The sequence below is a fragment of the Scleropages formosus genome, chromosome 17, assembly GCF_900964775.1.
Source record: "Scleropages formosus chromosome 17, fSclFor1.1, whole genome shotgun sequence".
NCBI classification, from domain to species: domain Eukaryota; kingdom Metazoa; phylum Chordata; class Actinopteri; order Osteoglossiformes; family Osteoglossidae; genus Scleropages; species Scleropages formosus.
The window spans coordinates 10848824-10868219 of record NC_041822.1 but is presented as its reverse complement, the minus strand read 5'-3'; the positions used below and the strand labels follow the sequence as shown (position 1 = coordinate 10868219).

Here is a 19396-nt window from a genome sequence, read left to right as displayed (position 1 = left end):
CTGCACTCAGCGGAACAATCTGACGCATCTGACCAGCCTTTTGCATCATATGGACCTGAACCAGAGCAACAAGGCTATACTCTTCAAAGAGTATCCAGCACATAAAGGGTGGAAGGACACATGTAGGAGCTAAACTGCTTTTTCAAAAGTACACATTACATATATGATGCATACACAGAGTATACATATATATTATCTCAGGCCAATAATTTAACTGACTAAAGCGACAGAATAAAGACCGTCATTTGACGTATTATTATTCTTACTTGGTGACTCCAGTCCCAGAAGCCCGCACGTTGACCCTGTCTTTGATAATGCCACTATTGAGCGCTTGAAACCACGCGTGCACTCTGGGCTTCGTCGCATTTCTCCGCAGTGCGTCTCGCTCGGATTCTTTCCCCTGCGCCACGGAGATACTGACACAAAACCGTCCTTTCATTCAATCCCATCAGATGGAGCGCAGCTTTGGTTTCCCCACTGCGTTCTCCGCGTTAGGAGAGATGCAATGAGATATGGGCCCCTCTGGAGCAGTGAGGAGGTCGCGTTGCTGCCCAGCTGGCCGAGGCGCAGTGCAGTGACAGGAACACTCAGTGCCAGTCAACCTGGACCCCTCTGACTGGGCCTGAGCCAACAGAAACCTAACTATAATATATCAACACCCGTTGAGGCTGGTAATGACTACAAGCAGGTCTCCCGGTTTCCCACATGTGCCAGAAACACCACCGTGAAGTCACACTTGCCTAGTTCTACTGTTTCCCAACCTTGCCAGATATGTGTTAAAAGCTGAAATATTTCCAGTTACTGTTTTCTTCAAAGAGGATCACCCAGGTTATCTTTATTCAACATAATCTACGTTGAACTTTACAAATTACATATATATCAACTATATGTGCAGTGTACATGTGCACTCTATCATTTATGTACTGTTTTTATGATGTAAAATAGAACACACTGGAACAGCTTCTTTACGATGGAGTTATATTTCATTAAGATTAACCACTCAATTCCCTAACATATTAATACTGATTTTTAAAAGAGTTTAATTTTATACCTTAGAAAGTCACACAATAAAAGTGTTGAAATACTAAGACCACTGGCCTGGTTTCTTCAATTTCATATCCACTTAAATAAACAGTCCCCATCTGAAGAAACCACAGCATCCTCCAAACCCCTTATGACACCCACTGGCAAAACGAAAAGAATCTGCATCAAAGCTGTTTTTTACCTTTGACCATAACTATAATGTGTCACTGTCTACATTAGCAAGTCTTCATTAGGTCTGGAACTGATCATTTCAGAGTTTAACATTACAGTTTGGCCAAACTTACTATCTCTGCAGACAGCCTTGTTCCAGTGTTAAAACGTAGAGACCATCATTCGTTTGTAAAATCAATTAACTAAGCTTTGCATTTTCCCAGTCCTATTTGTACGAAAAACCCAATATATATTTTCATTTGAAACTAAATAGCATTTTATTTCTCATGCTCCACCAGAAGCGGAATAAAAGCGTCTGGAACTGATTTTTGTGGAATAAACAGACAGTATAGTGATGCATATCAGATCCAGATGTGTGCAAAGAAGGACGCAAAGCCAGAGGGGCAAGGAGACTGGCTGTAACCTCAACAATCTTTTTCCCCTGTTTAGAAAAAAAGAAAAAGAAAGATAGACCTCAGAAAGTTTAATCATTTAAGGACGTGCTTTCCTGTCACTCTTAGTGCTGTCAAAGACATTGAAAGTATCCACTCCCATTGAAGGCATTCCAGCAATGTTTTCCCAGTCTATCTGAGTGAAACAAATAATCTCGGAATTTTTCATGTCTGCACAGAATTAATGTTGGAAAAAGTTGCCGGTGTTTTTGGAATAGGGCTTCTTGTATTTAAACTCTACATGAAGAACTGTAAAAAAAAAAGATATTTATCCGTACTGTCTATCACATGCAGTTGAGGTTAAAAAGTTTTACTGTAGGTTTAGGAAGTATTCAGGAAGTATTCAGGCAATTTTCAGACATTGAAATAAAACAGGTCAATCTGTAGCTTAAACACACTGAAATATTTGGACATCGAAGGAGTTTACTTCTGCGTCTAAATTCCACTGTAAACTGCAGCCGCTGTAAATGGAGCAAACATCAGATGCAATTCCACTGAGAATAACAGAAAACAAACCTTTCGTGTATATTCTGAATAACATTTATGATGCTAGACGTCCGTCTAGTCCTCTGTAATACCTTTCCTGGATTTAGAATTAGAATCAAAGGAAAATCACAGATTCAGTAAGTTAATATGAATAAACTGTTCCACTTTGGAAAAATTTAAGAGCTTACATAAAATTCTCTCAAGCTGAAACCACCTCGGTCAGCCTGTACCATATCTTGGAGGTGAATGGGTTTCTGCTCTAATCACTGTGCACTTTTATCACATTCCTGACATTCCTCCCTGTAATAAGAACCATAATATCACTGATGCAGTCATGAATGAGCTCTAATGTTCTGCACGTGTTCACTTCAGATGTCTTCAAAACCTGTAGTTGAGCAGTGTTGAAAAACCTAGTCCTGGAAAGGGTTCCTTGTGATGTCAGAGATTCACTTAATAGGTGAAGAAAAGCAAACCAGGTGTCATTGCCAAAAGGCCTTTATTCTTGCTGTCCCCTTTATGGGTGAAAAAAGAGAAAGTTCCTCTTCTTGGCAACATCCAATTCACATGCTTGCCTCCCTCCCTTTAATTAGCGATCACTCATCCCAACCAGCCTGCATGCAGGGATGTCCCACCACTACATCCAGGGTTTCTATACAATTGTACTATTAACAGGAAGGGCAGACAATCAGTGCAAGCAATTCAGTCTAATACAAGCCAAAGCAGCCTTTGCCAGTTTAAATGTACTCGCAGAAGTCTGTGCTCATCACTCTTTATGAACCAGATAGGTACTGCCATTCTCTGTAAAACTTAAAAAACTTTCAGAGAAATTGCTTGTACAGTTCGATAATATTTAGAGCCAGGAGGTCACAGCAAAACTCGAGAAAACACTTGAGGCCCCTTAAATATTTTATTTAATAAGCACCGGCTGATTTAAAGGAATAAAAATGTTTGAACTTTCTTCCTTTGGTATTCCCTCCTTCAATTTTAAGTGGAATTAAGTGGAAAGCTGTTAAGCAGCAAACTTATATTTTTGTTGTTGGGCCAAAAAAGAGCACCAAGTTACAATACAATTGTACGCCACACAAAACGTGGTACAGTCAATAAATTCTACAACTGGCCTCGTTGTGACACTGTTGTGGTTGTGAACCATCAGTTACAGCTGTACAATGAAGCCAGTCTTATAATTTATCGACTGCAGCATGTTTTTTTTCTTTTTTTTTCCCCTGCAAAAAATTACACCCTATTAACAATCACAAAATCTTGGGAATGAACATTTTTCTACACGCGTATTTACACACTACCGACAGTTTGTCGGACCTTCTGTCGCACGGAAAGATATTTTCCTACTACAAAGCTAATTGTCAGATTACTTTCTTGCCACTTTCTTAGTTTACAGAAGTCCATTTCCCATGTCCACATAGGCTTTCAAAACCCCAAGATATTTGGCTAACTGAACATGTAGCTTGGAGTCTACAGAAGTCTTTCCTGCTCTATCCGCCTTTGAGTCTTCTCACAAGACCATCAAACCTGAATCCGAACAATAACTGTTTTCCCGCAAATCTTGCATTTCGAAATTAGAAAAATAAGTTTAAAAAAGGCTGTGTTCATCTTTAATGTAAATCTAAGACTTACACAAAGCATCTGGGTTTCCACATTGGGACAAGGGAATTCAGTAAAAAATAAGATGGTTCAGGCAGTGTAGAAAGGGTAGAGCAACCTGGAGTTCTTAAACATACAGTTTATTTTATAAAGCTAAATCAACTTCTCTCTACTCTTTGAAAAGTCATAAGTTAACTCATGTCTGGGTTCGTGTCCAATAATAATTCACACTGTCTTGCTTGCTTTATCCACTTCCTCTATGTAATGCTGGGAAGGCATAAAAATGAGATGCCGCAGAGTGACCACCAGCGTGTGCATTCTGCCCACAGAATACTTAACTTACCCACGTAACTGCCCATGTTGCCTTGGCACCGGCTGCAGGTACTGCCCTATGGTGAACCAGTACAAGCGGCACTTGCAGATTTAATTTTCTTTTCTAACAGTATGCTTTCTGAAGTCGCCATTGAAGGACAACATATTTGTCCATCTATAAGACAGCGAAGGCCGTTCTAGTTCATCTGCATTTATCTGCATATTTCACACATAAGCCACAATGAAAGTCATACGGGGCTCAGCAAGAGGACAGGGCTCTCAGAGGTTTGACATGGAGTCACTTGGATTCTTAAACCATTGAAACCAAGGGCTAAAATTTGAATGTATCACTTCAACTGTTATACTTCCAAAACGACGTCCTTAACAGAAACCACAAGGCACGTATATATGAATGTCTGCCCCAAGAAAATAAAAAGATTAATCATTACTAAGGGATTCAAATTTTGTTTCAGATATTGAATATATGAAATGAGAAAATATTTGGTATTTTAAAGCTTAGCAAAAAACTAAATATTTATTTAGACTTGACTAAATAAAACTCTACTCAATTAAAATGTCACGAAAGTTCAAAATCAATTAATGTTTATCACAGCATCACAGCAGAGGAAACAATGTCATGTCATCATTTTTATTCTAGCCTTGTGTCATGTTTAATTTCAGTGTTATAGACTGTGTCTTCATCATCATATGACAGAATGTAATTTACATAAATTACATTATCCCTTCTTACTGGGTGAGGTTTTCAGCAAAGCATCCCATGGTGGCTCAGGGGTACTTGAGGGAAAGATGAAAAGTAGTAGTATGTGAAAGTACCTGACTTGAAAGAATCAAGAGAGAGCAGTTTGAGGGATATTAAATTTTGCACGAAAGCTGCTAAAATGATGGTGTCCTATATTTTTTATACGATAATGCTAAACACACGACTCTTTAGAAAAATTATTTTCCAGCAGAGATTCGCTTAGCGTAATGAGCACATCGGATACAAAGATATATCTGTAAAATGAACAGACTTGCCCACTCCAGAATGGCCTTACAAAGGAAGCCAAAGCTGTGCATTAGAAACACTCTTGTTGACCTGTCGCTACCCTGCTTCTTCACAAAACGCAGAGTAACATGTAGCACATATTGGTTCTGGCCCTATCAGAGATGCAACCTTATATTCTGATGGCTTCCTGTTCGAATCCTGGAGTACAGTTGTTGATCAGTACTTACCCTGATTCGATACCGTAAGAATACACACACACACACACACACACACACACACAGTGTATCTAAGACCCTAAGTTGCCTTGGACAAAGGAATCATCAACTATATATAGGATAGTAACAATACAACTGTAGTGTAAGGAGTAAGAATCACATTTTTTGTAGAACTTCAGCACATTTGGCACAAGAAAGGTGTGGAGAGTCAGTACTATAGTACCGGTACCACAGGTGGCACAGGGTCTTCCCTCATGATGGAACCATCAGCACTGGTTTAAACACAAGACACTTAGTGTGACACATTTTAAACACTTAATAAGTTGTTTCTCCAACTGTCTACAGTCTTCTAGGGTGTTTAAAGCCCAAGTCCCCCAACCCCCCCAGCTGCAAGCGTACTATGGCAGCTCTTTTGTTAAGAGTGAACAATCCGTCTGAAGTTCTTTAGGAGAAAGTTACAACAGTTCCCACACTGCCACCTCTTCGGGAACCTGTGATCGCGACAACAATGGGAAATGCCTTCTTCTAAGTAGTGTATCTTTCATTGAGAAGTGGAGAATGTAGAGTAATGTTGGGGGGGGCGGGTGTCCCAAGATCCCTCCTAAGATGGAGAGGCACGAGACTGGTGAAGAGTAAGAGAAGTATGAGAAAAGGCACACGCTGATCCAACACAACAGCCTGCACACACAAGATCCACATTCAGTGACAATGAAAAAAAGTAGCAAGTAAAGAGGGAGATGAATCATCTGAGAAGTTTCCGGCCCGCTTACCTGAGCTGACATTCGAAGTGACACACAGAAGAACTACTGATAAAGTGATGTGCAGAGACGTTATCCACCGTTTTATTTTCCATCTTATATCGGTATCCATGGCCACCGAGTGCCGTCCACGGCAAGCGTTAAAAAGTACTGCTTTGTCTGTATAATAATGTATCGCAACGTGTGATCAGGCACAGCTCGTGCCCAAGATCCCAGAAGAGAGAAAAAAAAAGTAACCAAAAAAAAAAGGCTTATTTCATGCAGCCATAACTTAAATAAGTTTGCAGGCTGAGTTCCTCCAGGGACACTTCGTGGATGGGACACCCCTCCTGCGTTCGTTCTCCCAGCCCTCTGACTCCGTCTCTGCGCTTGTGCGCTGCCCTCTTCTGAGTCGGCGAGCGCAAGGGATGCACTCTCTCTCTCTCTCTCTCTCTCTCTCTCTCTCTACCTCTCTCTTTCTCTCTCTCCCTCTCTCTCGAAAAAAAGTTTTGAGGCAACTCCCTCGGACGGAAAGCGACCGAGTCGTGGCAGCCAATCAAAGCGCTTCGTTTCCACTCTGCACGTCTTCATTGGACGACGCCGGTCGACGCGAGCCGTTCACCGAAAGTTCTTCCATATGAAATCAGTGGCTTTTCTCGGTGCAGTTACGACGGAGCTGCTGCTGGTTGTTGCTCCCGTGGTCTGCAGCCACTGGTGCGAAAAAGGGTGCGGAACGTTTCCCACCTTGTGTTCAATTTAAGGAAAATGAAACAGACGAGGTCTTGTTCAGAAACTGTAGCAATTAATTGATTACATCGTGCAGGTGTCATGTAGAAACAATGCAACGAGACGTGACTATACACTTCAGACGCATGATACATATACGTCAATAGACCCTTCAAGATGAGAACGACAATTGCAGAAAAATTATTTTTTTCCTCATTATTAAAGAAGTTTATAAAAAATACTGTAATAGTAGGCTACACATCCTTTACAGAACAGTATATGCTTTCTACAAAGAGTGGAAGCATCAGTTTTGCCTTCTGCTACAACTGACTCGGTGTGATACCATAGTGCAGGTACATTGTCAGTATATCAGTAAATACATGACTTTACTGGAAGACTTTAGAAAACATAACTTTGCTCTTTGGCTTAAAATGTAAATTATTTAATATATGTTGTTTTGGGTACTGATGGGCAATAATATTTAATGCCACCCTTGGAAAATTCGAGGAAACTTAGGATATCCTGTGGGGAAAGTAACCCTGCTTTATGTCATTCTGCCATAAAACATTTTTCAGGTTCACATTAGCCTCTTAAATTGGTGGCCTCCTGTAGTCGCTATAGGGTTAGAGTGCCCAAATTACCTTATACACATTAAATTTTAAACAAAATCAATCGATAAGACGTTCATTAATATAATGTAGAAAACTGATATGTTCTGAAAAACTGCATTAACAGCAAGTCAGCTGTCTAACTTCCCGTGACTAGTTCAGTGGATCAGTGAAATCCAGACCTGAAATCTACTGTTTTGCACAATTTCATCACAAATGCTTTAATTACAAATACAAATACAAATTACCTTGCTAGCTGTAAATTTTGTTTCATGTTACAATAGACATGTTTCTGTACTTTAACATTCAATAGCATCTTTTTACCCTAAAAGAAATAAGTATCCAAAATGATACATCTCCAGGAACTCTGACCGTGAAATCTAAAAATAAATAATAAAACGATGAGTGTAAATAACTAACGAAGACAAGGAGAACATTTGGGCAGCCCCTATTTGAAAAAAAAATTTGTGCTCCCAGATTCACTGTTACTTGCTAGAACTGCACTCTTCAGCTTGAACTATGTTACCGTGTACCTCACTTTTTATCTGAATATGTTTTTCTCATGGGAAGCTGTATCTCATGGCACAGCAAGCATAAACCACAGCGTATAATGTATATCTTCTGGGTTGGCCAGATCTTTTGGAAGAGTCACAGAAAGACATCCCGGACTGGGGGCTGGGACAGGGGGAGGAGGAAGGAGTCCCAGGGAGAGGAATGCAGGGCTAGTGAAGGATCCAAGATGAAGGAATCTAGGGCTGCGTTTTGAGCACCAGCTTGAACACACACCCCCTGCTGAAGTATTTCAAAGAGGAAAGTAAATGAAACAATACCACTGACAAACCTGTTAGCAGCACAGCTTTTGTTTATGTTTACATTGTTGCTTAGCAAATCGGGATCATTCACAACAGCAGAATGTGGAAAATATAGTACCAATAGTGATGGCTGTTGACCTGTGGTTGTAGTTGAATCACAAACCGGAAAAACTATTCAGAATATTTACACATTATTTTCAACAGATTTCTTTATTTTCATCAAATAATTAGTTGAATGTCTAAATGTACTGTGATAGACTGGCATCCTATCCAGGGTGTAAAATCTCTCAGCCATGCACCCAATGCTTCCATCATAGGCTCCTGTTGACAGCAGCTCAGGACAAGGGATTATTGAAATTGGATGGATGGATGGATGGATGGATGGATGATGGATGGATGATGGATCGATGGATGGATCGATATTTTACTTTACTCTATTCTTTTCCTAGAAATTATTACGTCACATGCAGTACTTGCCTTTTAAGCCCAAGAAATGAAGCTGAAGTACAGTGCTCTTAGAAACTATTTAAAACAAAAAGCACAAGCACTCAAACAAGTAGCTGTACTGTCTAAAAAAAAGAAATGCAGCATGAATTCCAATGAAAATGACAATCTGGTAATGAATAAATCATCAGAACATTTATTATTTGTTGTTTGCCAGACACTTCTGTTTGGACCTTACAGTTCGCAGAAAAAGATTTTTGAGTTATGAAGATGTTTATATGCAAAATCCATTATCAACAACCCCTTCTCCCAACGAGCCGGAGCCTTATCCAGCAACACAGGGTGCAAGGCCAAAGGGGTAGGGAATACACCCAGGACGGGACACCAGTCCATCGCAAGATACCCCCAACAGGGCTCAAACCCAAGATCTACTACACTGTGTGCATGGGCTGAACCCACCATGTCACCATGCTCTATGGAAAATCCTCTACTCTAAATGGTAAAAGGCACTATGATAAAGGTAATGTATTTACATGACTACCCTGTCCTATCTGCTTACCTTTGAGTATATTTTGTGACCACTCTGTGTCAGTGTGAATTCCAAATGTGGCTGAAATTAGACCGTTATTTTGTAGTTGTTAACACAATCTGAGGGAGGCAATTTTTTGGATATTCCAGGCCATTCTATAGTGCTGATTTTAGTTCCACAGTAACTTGGAGTTCTGAATTCCAGTCACAGCGAAAAAGACAAATCTTGTGTAACTTGTTCTAAATGTTTGTCAGATTTTAGGTCACGGTTAAGATCTTCATAACCAAAAAACAACAAAAGGATGACTTGATATTTTTTTGTGATGTGTAAGTAAGCTACAGGGGGTGCAGTGGTGCAGTGGGTTGGACTGGGTTCTGCTCTCCAGTGGGTCTGGGGTTTGAGTCCCACTTGGGGTGCCTTGCGATGGACTGGCGTCCCGTCCTGGGTGTGTCCCCTCCAGCCTTACGCCCTGAGTTGCCGGGTTAGGCTCCGGTTCCCCGTGACCCTGTATGGGACAAGCGGTTCAGAAAATGTGTGTGTATGTATAAGTAAGCTTTGCAGCATGGGAAACCATTAAGGCTCTTCTAAAGTGAGTAAGTGTATTGAAGATGGTTTAGTTTTGTTAAAAATTTACATTTTGGGAGGCTGTCTTTTCAAACCAGCCAGCGAACATTCGGTTAACCATTGGCTAACCTCATACGTTGAAAACGACTTTATCAAAGACAAGATGAAACAAGACTATACAATATGTAAAGTATAAAATGCAGACAGTATGTCTACTTTTCTTGGCAGCACATTACAGCTGTGGAATTTACCATGTACAAGTTATTTTAGCTCAGGTTTTGCTTGTACTGATTATATTGTTAAGAAGAGGTCTTACAAGAACATTTAAGTGGGACTTGGACCTGGTGCTCCAACACAAATTGTTCAAAACTGAGTTCTGTTGAACCCAATCCCATGAACACAAAACTAAAATTATGATTTTGGACAGTCTACATCTGGCTTTTTGAAATATGGATATGATATTTGAAAAACATGAATAGTAACATTAAATACAATTGAGCTTTGTTTGTTTGCTCAAGTCCCTTCTGAAGAGGCATGTAATCTGACAATTATGGTAATTGCAAAGCAATGACACTGCAGATAGCTATGTAAAAAGTACTGGTTGTGAAATTGTTTGGATTCTGTGGGCTAAGTAAGCAGAGAAGCCCATTCCATTCTGTTCTGGTAATTTTATCCAAATCTATCACTCTCTTTTAATACCATTGGTATTATTTTAGCCGGAAAGGCAAAATGCAGATGAAAGTTCCATTTTTGCATGACAAGTAATTTCTGCTGTGACCAGTGGCCACTTTAATGTGGCAGTTCATGAGCCAGCCAACATTGACCACTGTACATGAGTAATTTTTCTCTAGGGATAGTTTCTCAGCTGTTCTACTTTCTCTATATCAATGCCAGAGTGTGCACATGTGTCGGGGAAATGAGAGAAAAAGGATTTTACTTTGAAGGCAAATACGTTGCACAAATTCCTGGCAAATTTCAATACTCCTAAAAGTATCAGAAAGAGAAGGAGTGGGCTTTTCACACACACAGGACAGCCATGCACTGGCAAAGGGGAAATTTAGAAAACACGGCTCAGTGCTCATCTGGCCGATGGCTCATCTCTTCTTTTCTGGGGACAGTTATGGCAGTAACAGCACACATAATTGGAGGACAGTGGATTTCATCCAAGGCCCTCAAGAGGTTGACAAAGTTAAAGCAGTTTATTTGGTGAACTTTTCCATATGACCATCCTACTTACTGCAGTTTCCAGAATTACAAAAGAGTGGTCTGGGGTTCGAGTCCCACTTGGGGTGCCTTGCGATGGACTGGCGTCCCATCCTGGGTGGGTCCCCTCCCCCTCTGGCCTTACGCCCTGTGTTGCCGGGTAGGCTCCGGTTCCCTGCGACCCCGTATGGGACAAGCAGTTCAGAAAATGTGTGTGTGTGTGTGTACGTTACCACTAATAACAGAATTATAATAAATCATCACAGCGTGTAGCAATAATCCTCACAAATTTCTGATCTTTCAATTCCTTCATTTTAACCAATCATGTTTGACTCCTACCTCTGTAATCTTTGTTCCACCATGTTGGCTGTTAGTGTTGTCTCGAGAGTAACTTTTCTTTACACACTTGAATTTTACAAGGCAAATTTGTGTGGCATACAGCTTCTATTCTTCATATATGCACCCTGCAGAATTACACATACTTTCTTCACAAATTCTTGTCACTGTAAATCTGTGTCACAGTAAAGGGCTTGTGTTTTATTGTATTATATTTTATTATATTTTACACACACAGTGTCTGAAACCACTTGTCCCAAGTGGGGTCGCAGTGAACTGGAGCCTCATCGGCAATAGAGGGCACAAGGCTAGAGGTGGAGAGGACATACCGAGGATGGGACGCCAGTCCATCGCAAGGCACCCCAAGTAGGACTTGAACCCCAGACCCCCCAGAAAGCAGGCACAGGCCAAACCCGCTGTGCCACTGCACCCCCCACATATTATATCATATTAATATTTTTTAAGTCTGCTAATATCACCTGTAGAGATGCCATACCCCAGCATACAATGACATTGAGGACTGCACCTTATACAATAGATTTGTGGAAGGTCTGCAGCAGTGATTTAAATTAAAGGCGACTGCACATACAGAACATACAGAACCTCGACATGGCAGGTCCACTCCAGTCTGCTGTCCAAGTGGACCCCCATGTACTTGTATGTCTACAGCACCTTCACTTTTGCTCCTTCAACGGTCACTGAACACAATAAACCTTTCCATCTCGTGAAGTCCAGTACCATCTACTTTGTTTTTTCAGTGTTTAATAACATTTAGTTTCATTTATACCACCAAATTCCCTTCCGTCCTTCACAAAGTGCGGTATACTCAGTTGCCATGACTGAGTAATGTGTACGTTTCTTGATGCGGTTTTGTTTTGAAAGGAGTTCAAGTCCTAATGAATGTTACACACTGCTGGTGCATGTAAGTAATGCAAATCATCACAATCTCAAAGTAAGAAAACTAATCTGGAAACTGCGAAAAGAACAGAATCAAACTCAGACAATTGTTGACTTGTGTTTTAATGTAATCCAGCATTTGGTCCTGGTAACACACTGAGTGGGATGCCATATAATGTTTCGAAACTGACACTTCAGAATTTTTTGAAACCCTTTTGGAATGGTACATGTATCACACTAAATGCAATAACAAAGTTACTGTGGACCACAAGAATTGCGCTGTTTCTAAATGGAAGGACCGATTAATCCACAAGACCAAAAATCTGAATTAACACTTAACAACAGACATCTTTTTGTAATAGCAGGCTTTTAAAAACCATTTGTCTTTATAAATCAAGCATTGCATCATTCAAAGAACTGGTAATTGAGGACTTATCATAAAAAGCAAAGAAGAGAAATGAAGCTTAGGTGCAGATCCTATTTATAGACTATTTAAGAACTTCTGACTGTAAAGGAAGTGAAAGCTGATGTGATTGTCTCCTTGCTGTTTTCCATTTAGCAGACTGAATCATACTTGAGGACTCCCTACGTTAACCCCACATTCCACAGCTTCAGTACTCCTATTTCCCATTCTGCCTTCAACCCAGTCTAAAAAGGAAAATAAAAATGCTATGGAACGCAGGCAACAGAATGCTTCCAGAGGACGGTGGGTTTAAATCATACACCCCTCCCCGCCCCGTTTCTTAGCATTCAGTCCCTTTTTCCAGCATATCCTCATTGCCGCAGTCTGCACGCCAGATGTCCCACAGTGCCAGAGCTGGACTTCCAACGAGGTGTTTGATCTTCCTGTAACAGGAGATACGCCTTGCCCCCCGTCTCTGAGGTTAGAGGTCAAAAGCAGCAACTCATCGTCAGACCACTCCCACTCATCTCAGTGTGGTGATCATTTTAATCCCTGTGTCTCCTCCCATTTTATTATTCCTTGTAAATTTTCCTAGCCCCCCTCTCACTGTTAAAGGACCCTCTATTTTCATATCAGTCACGCTGAGTCAGTCTCTCAGACTGTTGCATATTAAAAAAGAAATGATTCTTCATTCATACTGGAGTCACACTTCTCCTTCCCCCACAAGGACATGTGCAGTCCAGCTTGCGCTTTTGATTCTCCACTCTTGCCTTGTCCTTCTTCAAGTCCATACAGTAATAAATTAAACTTTACTGGCATGCTGTTATAATAAAGACCGAGTAAAACAATTGTCTGAAGATCAACAGAAGAAAATCACATGAGCTGAAGGAGGAATTTGGGGGCATGTATTAGAAAAGAATAATCTCCAATCTCCTCTGTGGTATAACTCCAAAGACATTAAATCATCAATATGTCTGGAGACTTCAAAATCTTGCATCAGAGCAAAATGCAATTAGTCAACATTTAAAGGGAGGGCGTTTCGATACAATACCATACTGCATTCTATTTTTTAGATGGAGATGCAACACTAAATGCTAAATTATATAAATGCTAAATTAAATTGGTTACATTTTATTAATTTGAGTTTTTATTAAGCATAATTCATAAAAACTTATTTTTCATATATTTGGAAGACAGAATTAGCTATCTGTTATATCTTATATGTAATAGGTTATTTCTCATGTTATAGCTTATATATCTTTGGCTAACTCAATGCAATGCATTGATGTTGTTTAGATTATTCCCATAATGTCTGCCCAGACATCTGAAAGATGGACATTTTTTACTACAGTCTGGGATCAGTTAGCCTTGGGACAATTTTCAAGATGAAAAAACTAACAAAATTTGCTTTGGTTAAAAACAACCTCTGCTCATATGGCTGAATGGAACAAGCACTAATGGTGTCAAGATTATTTGGAGCACGGCGAAGTTAGCTGGAATTATGCTGACTCAAGGTCCTGGCTGGTCCTAGTTTGGAGTTGGCAACTCTGCGTTCCTGTAAAATGTGCCAGGGTTCTGGGCAGGTTTTCTTATAATTCAGTCATCTACTGTCATTGGGGCACTTCTGCCCTAATTTGTGTTAAAAAACAGGTTTAGATGGCAGGATGTCTGTACTCATTAGCTATCAGTTGGTGGTAACCTTTTTCAGCTGACCTAGAGCCTACAGTATGTACTCTCCAAATATGAGGCAAGCCTACTGATTCATCTCAGAAAAATCATTGTGCTTCTAACTGAGCCAGGAAACAATTAGTTGGAATAACCCACTCCTTGTTGCTCCCCTCCCCCAGTTCTCTCAACAGCCAAAACTGAGGGCTTTGCGTACATGACTTCAAGGAACACCGCGAGTGTTGTAGCAGGCAACACATAGCTGTGACTGCGTAGCACAGAACATGTGGGGTTTTTTTTGCTTTAGCTAGTATGTTTTTGTTATTGTCATTCTTGCAGATTCCATACAACCATTCACATATACAAACTATTCTCCTCCTCAAATGTGTTTAATAGAGCTTCATTCGTTAAGGCTAAGATGTTTTCCAAGAATGTCTTCAGAGTTTGCCGTCTGTCAGAACTTGCCTCTGTGTTCACTATTGTCTTATAAAATGCCTTCAAGGCCTGACTAAGTTGGTTTTGTGTCACAGTGTGTTGAATGCTACCAATGCACATAAGTGACGCAAGTCAGTATGAACAAGACTGTCGGCTACATGATTAAATCTACTGTATTAACACTAAATGGAAAACAGGTATAGAAATTATTTGGAAAATATATTGTAACATACATAATGTAAATAATTTTATATATGTTTTCTCATGCTGAAAGCCCTCATTTTCATAACATATACTGCATAAATATTTGCCACATGTGTGACACAGAACACAAACTTTGATATGAGATGAATTCAGCGGATACATATGCGTTTCGAACTGGATTTGCTTCAATGCACTAGCATTCCAGTAAACATGAGGTACGCCCCAATAAAAAAAACAGGGAAAATTAATGTGCTAGTGTCACTGTACTCCTTCCACCCCCTTGCCTTTTCGACCTGTCAATGTAACAAAGACCAGCTTGTGGCATAATGCCAATCTAATGTGATGGATTCCAAAAACTCATTAGGGCATGGCAAAATCTGAATGGAAACTCTTCACAAAAATTTTCAGAACAACCGCCTTTACTGTACTGGATGATGTGCATATTTACTGCAGTATGTACGTCTTCATATTTAAACCTCACAAGGGGAAACCTTTAACAAAGAGATTTTCCACATTTTTTTCTTAGCTGAAGCTAAACATCATAAAAAGGTTGGAATGATGGCTGCCACGATGGCAACTTTATATACTTTAGAAACTTAGTTCCAGATGGCTGACAGTGAATGTATAGCCTTCAAAGAAGAAGGAGTAAAATGTTCTCAGAAAACTTTTGTGAGGGGAAGATTGGTGTTGGATGGGGAATGCTGGAAAAGTAATTTTATTTATACATCAGTGGAATTATCATTAAGAATCAGGCGTCATGGAGAGCCAACATCTTAAAAATGCAGACGACCACAGAACGATGAGTGAGCAAGTAAGACTGCTTCCCTTCCGAAATGCCTCCCGCACAATTCAGTCCTCCAGGGGGAGATTGTGGAGGGATTGCTTTCCCAGAAACCTTAGAAAATTCCATATGCTGAGGGTAACCTGCACTGTGATGCATATCAAGGCAAGATGTCACACTGCCAGAGGTGCAGTCTTGAATGGATCAACGAAAATCCCAGACACTGAAGTATCCAGGAAGAAGAAAAGAAAGCACCTACTTACACTTCTTCGTAGTCACGTCAACATTGCATCAAGTGAAAGTGCTCATTTTATATCATCATGATGATTGCATAACATTAGTAAAAATGCACTAGTGCTGGCTGACCAAAAATGCTTTTTTTCTTTTCTTATTCGTTTAACAACAGAATGAAGCAACAGGGTCTCGACAACACAGAAAGAATAAGCATATTAATAAAACAAAAATGTGTACAGATATTTTACATTGCATTGATACACTTCAATAGCATAGAAGAAAGAAGTGGTCATGGTACTATATCTAAAAAGTAGGGAAAAAGCAAGTAGGTAACATGTAAAACTATCTAAAAGTAAAATTTTATATTTTAACTATTTTACCATACTTGTATTTGTGGGGTTTATGAGCTGTGAATCTAGATTCTTTCTAAAGTTTTCATTAAATCTTTTTTTATATTTTCACTGTTTTAAAAGTTGCTAGAAGTTTCCATTCAGTTAAATGCAGACATTTGCATTCTGGGGAATGAGAAAGAGGCCAGACAGTTAAAAATACAGACTGAGAAAGAGAAAAGAAAATTAAAGAATGAGTTAGCAGCCTGTGCCAGGGACCTAGGAAACCTTTTTGCTGCAGCTTTGAAGATAAACCCCTGATGATAAGTCAAAGGTTTGCATAATGCTCATCAAAAATCTGTGCACATGCTTGTAAAGCATTGCGGAGCATCCCAAATGGAGACTTCAAAGCATGGGGCCTGAGCAAGACAGGAAGAGTCTAGACATGCTCTCCTGAAACTCCCTCCATCATGGAGTGTTCCATCACGCTCGAGGCAGCTGTGTTGTGCTTCGCTCTTCCAGCCTCTACTTAAAACCTGGGATAATAGAAGCAACCCATAATAATGATACCTTTGTAACAGCAACATACATTATCCTATAAATTTTTGTTTCAGTGAGTCTGAAGAGCATATGTCTGGACAATCATGTTTGCCTAAGTATCTGCTTTACTGTAATGTTCAAGGGGATGCGGTGGCGCAGTGGGTTGGACCGCAGTCCTGCTCTTCGGTGGGTCTGGGGTTCGAGTCCCGCTTGGGGTGCCTTGCGACGGACTGGCGTCCCGTCCTGGGTGTGTCCCCTTCCCCCTCCGGCCTTACGCCCTGTGTTGCCGGGTAGGCTCCGGTTCCCCGTGACCCCGTAAGGGACAAGCGGTTCTGAAAATGTGTGTGTGTGTGTGTGTGTGTGTGTGTAATGTTCAATTTAAGAAGTTTCCAGTACACAAGGTATAATTATGAAAAGTCAGTAAAAACACACTGCTAAGGTTTGTTGCGATCCATAAACCAGAGGATGTAACACCTTGCAGGTTTGTGAAGTTAAATTGCTAAAACTTGCTCCAAAGAAACAAACAGGAAAGTCCACAAGGCCAAGCTAATGCATGTTTATTTCACAAGTTAATATAAATCACAGATGTCTGCTACACATACAAAACAGACATCAAAATGTTGGATTTTTCAATTAATTTACAACATTTGTCGTTCTTATCATATTGTGCATATGGGTAACCTTCCATGTGAATCAAGAATAATCCTTCAGTTGCTCTTTAAAAAGCCACTTTGCCATTATTGTCATCATTTGTCATTTAAAGGCTCATGAATTGTATTTAAAAAAGGATGTTTTTAATTTACTTTAACACTTCACAACTTTAAGCACAACTTACTGCAGCCTTAACACAACACCATTAGGACCTATCCACAAGATGCACCTCATTATAATCTTTGCTGAAAATCTTAATATCAGAACAACTGTAATACTGAGGAAAACTGCAATTTATTACATTTAAAAGCTGGATCCTTCTGGGGATCTGAACAGCCTAGTATCATAACTTTATTAGTGAATGGTATTTGTCAGTTGCTGACGGTAATCTAATGTTTACAAAATCTATCTTCGGGTAACTTAAAAAAATTAAAAATATTGTTTTGCACTTTCGGCAATCGTTTTTTAAACAAGCAAAAAAAAAAAAATCAGTGTTTGGCAATTCCCAGTTGGCCCATTTAGTCACCATTCTAGGAAGCAATCACCATCCTCACAGCTCGTGTGGAAAGTCTGAACATGTGAATGCCTTGGCATGGTAATATAGTCAGAGCCTGAGGGGGTGGTGGTGTAGCCTCTTCATCTTCAAACAAGCCCCATGGAGAGATGTGTGAAACCAACAAAAACCCTCTACAAACCTCCACAGAGAACACAGCAAAAGAACATGATGACCAGACCCATTGCAAATACAGCACATGAATGGTAGCTGCTGACAAAGCAATGCAAAAAAGGATTGTGATTATTACATTTTGTATACACATAATAAATTGGAAGATCAAGACTAGAGAAAGGAATTTAAATGTTTAACTTTCAAAAAATTTTGGTAGAGATCATTCCTGTATTATAGTAGAATGAACAAAATCAAAGAGATATTTCTCTGGACACCCTCTGACTTTCCTATAAGTTCAGCTCATCTAAGAATCTGATATAAGACATCAACAAAATTCCCTGCCATTCTTTCAAAGGTCTCTTAGATCATCGTTATAAAACCAGGCCATACCTTATGAGAACATGGAGGGGTCGAAGGACAAGTCAACTTGGATTGGGTGAAAACTCCTTGTTTCTAACATTTTTATTCACGTTAGAAATGCCTTAAAATCAATATCCCGTATACTCCCTCATCTATAACCTCTTCACTTCAATGACAGTAATTTAGAATGCGGTCAGCATTTTTCATTATAGTATGTAATGTCTCCTCCAGACTATAAGCCTGTAATTCAAAGTGAAACATTATGCTTGAGAAGAAAACTTTCAGCCTTTTGATCTTTCATAAAATCTCACTGATATTCAAGGTAAATTGATCTGTATTTTATGAATACTGCAGGAACAGTGCTATAGCCCATAATGTTTTTATCAAGCCAAAAACATTATAAAAGAAGTTATAAGGCACAGCTGACACAGATTTTCTTGCATGGTGGTAGGGACATCTAATTTAATTACTAAATACATGGCCAGTATAATCTGGTTACCATCACAAGGTCTCAACAACAATGACTGTACATACTTCAATAAGCCTGAAATCAGACAGCTGTGTTCAGCTGTAACGAAACACTTGTGACAAACAGTAATGTTACGGTCTTCCAAGGATATGCCTCTTAATCTTGACCTTTTGTTCCAAAGATTTTTGTTTTTAACTATCCCAGTCTTTATTTTGCCCATCAATCATCAGAGATGCCCACTTTCAGACAAACAAGAAAATATGAAATACAGTTACATTTGACAAAATTAGGAAATCCACATTTTTGCTTGGGTCAACAACAATGGCACTTAAATTCAGAGATTTAATACAAAACACAAGTTTTCCTTACATAGTCTTTAGAGACAAAAGTAATAAATTCTATTTTTTTTTCATATGCTGCTCCAATGGTCCTCCTAAAATAATTTACCTGGTTGGCAGCAATAGGCTCAGTGGTTTCCTTTGAAATAATTTCCTTTAACATAATTTTAAAATGTAATAATATTTATCTGTGTTTTCAG

At 39.6% G+C, this 19396-nt stretch overlaps 1 protein-coding gene across 2 annotated transcripts in view; it reads right to left on the bottom strand.

Annotated features, from left to right (window-relative positions):
* Window positions 1-6505, bottom strand: part of LOC108938540 (collagen alpha-1(V) chain-like) — a 90771-nt gene extending 84266 nt beyond the window's left edge. For both annotated transcript variants that reach the window (XM_018759125.2, XM_029259534.1), the window contains exon 1: window positions 6035-6505. In XM_018759125.2, the coding sequence (XP_018614641.2) occupies window positions 6035-6134 (100 nt within the window). In that variant the 5' untranslated portion in view covers window positions 6135-6505. The remainder of the gene's footprint in view (window positions 1-6034) is intronic.
* Between the last annotated feature and the right edge of the window lie 12891 nt (window positions 6506-19396).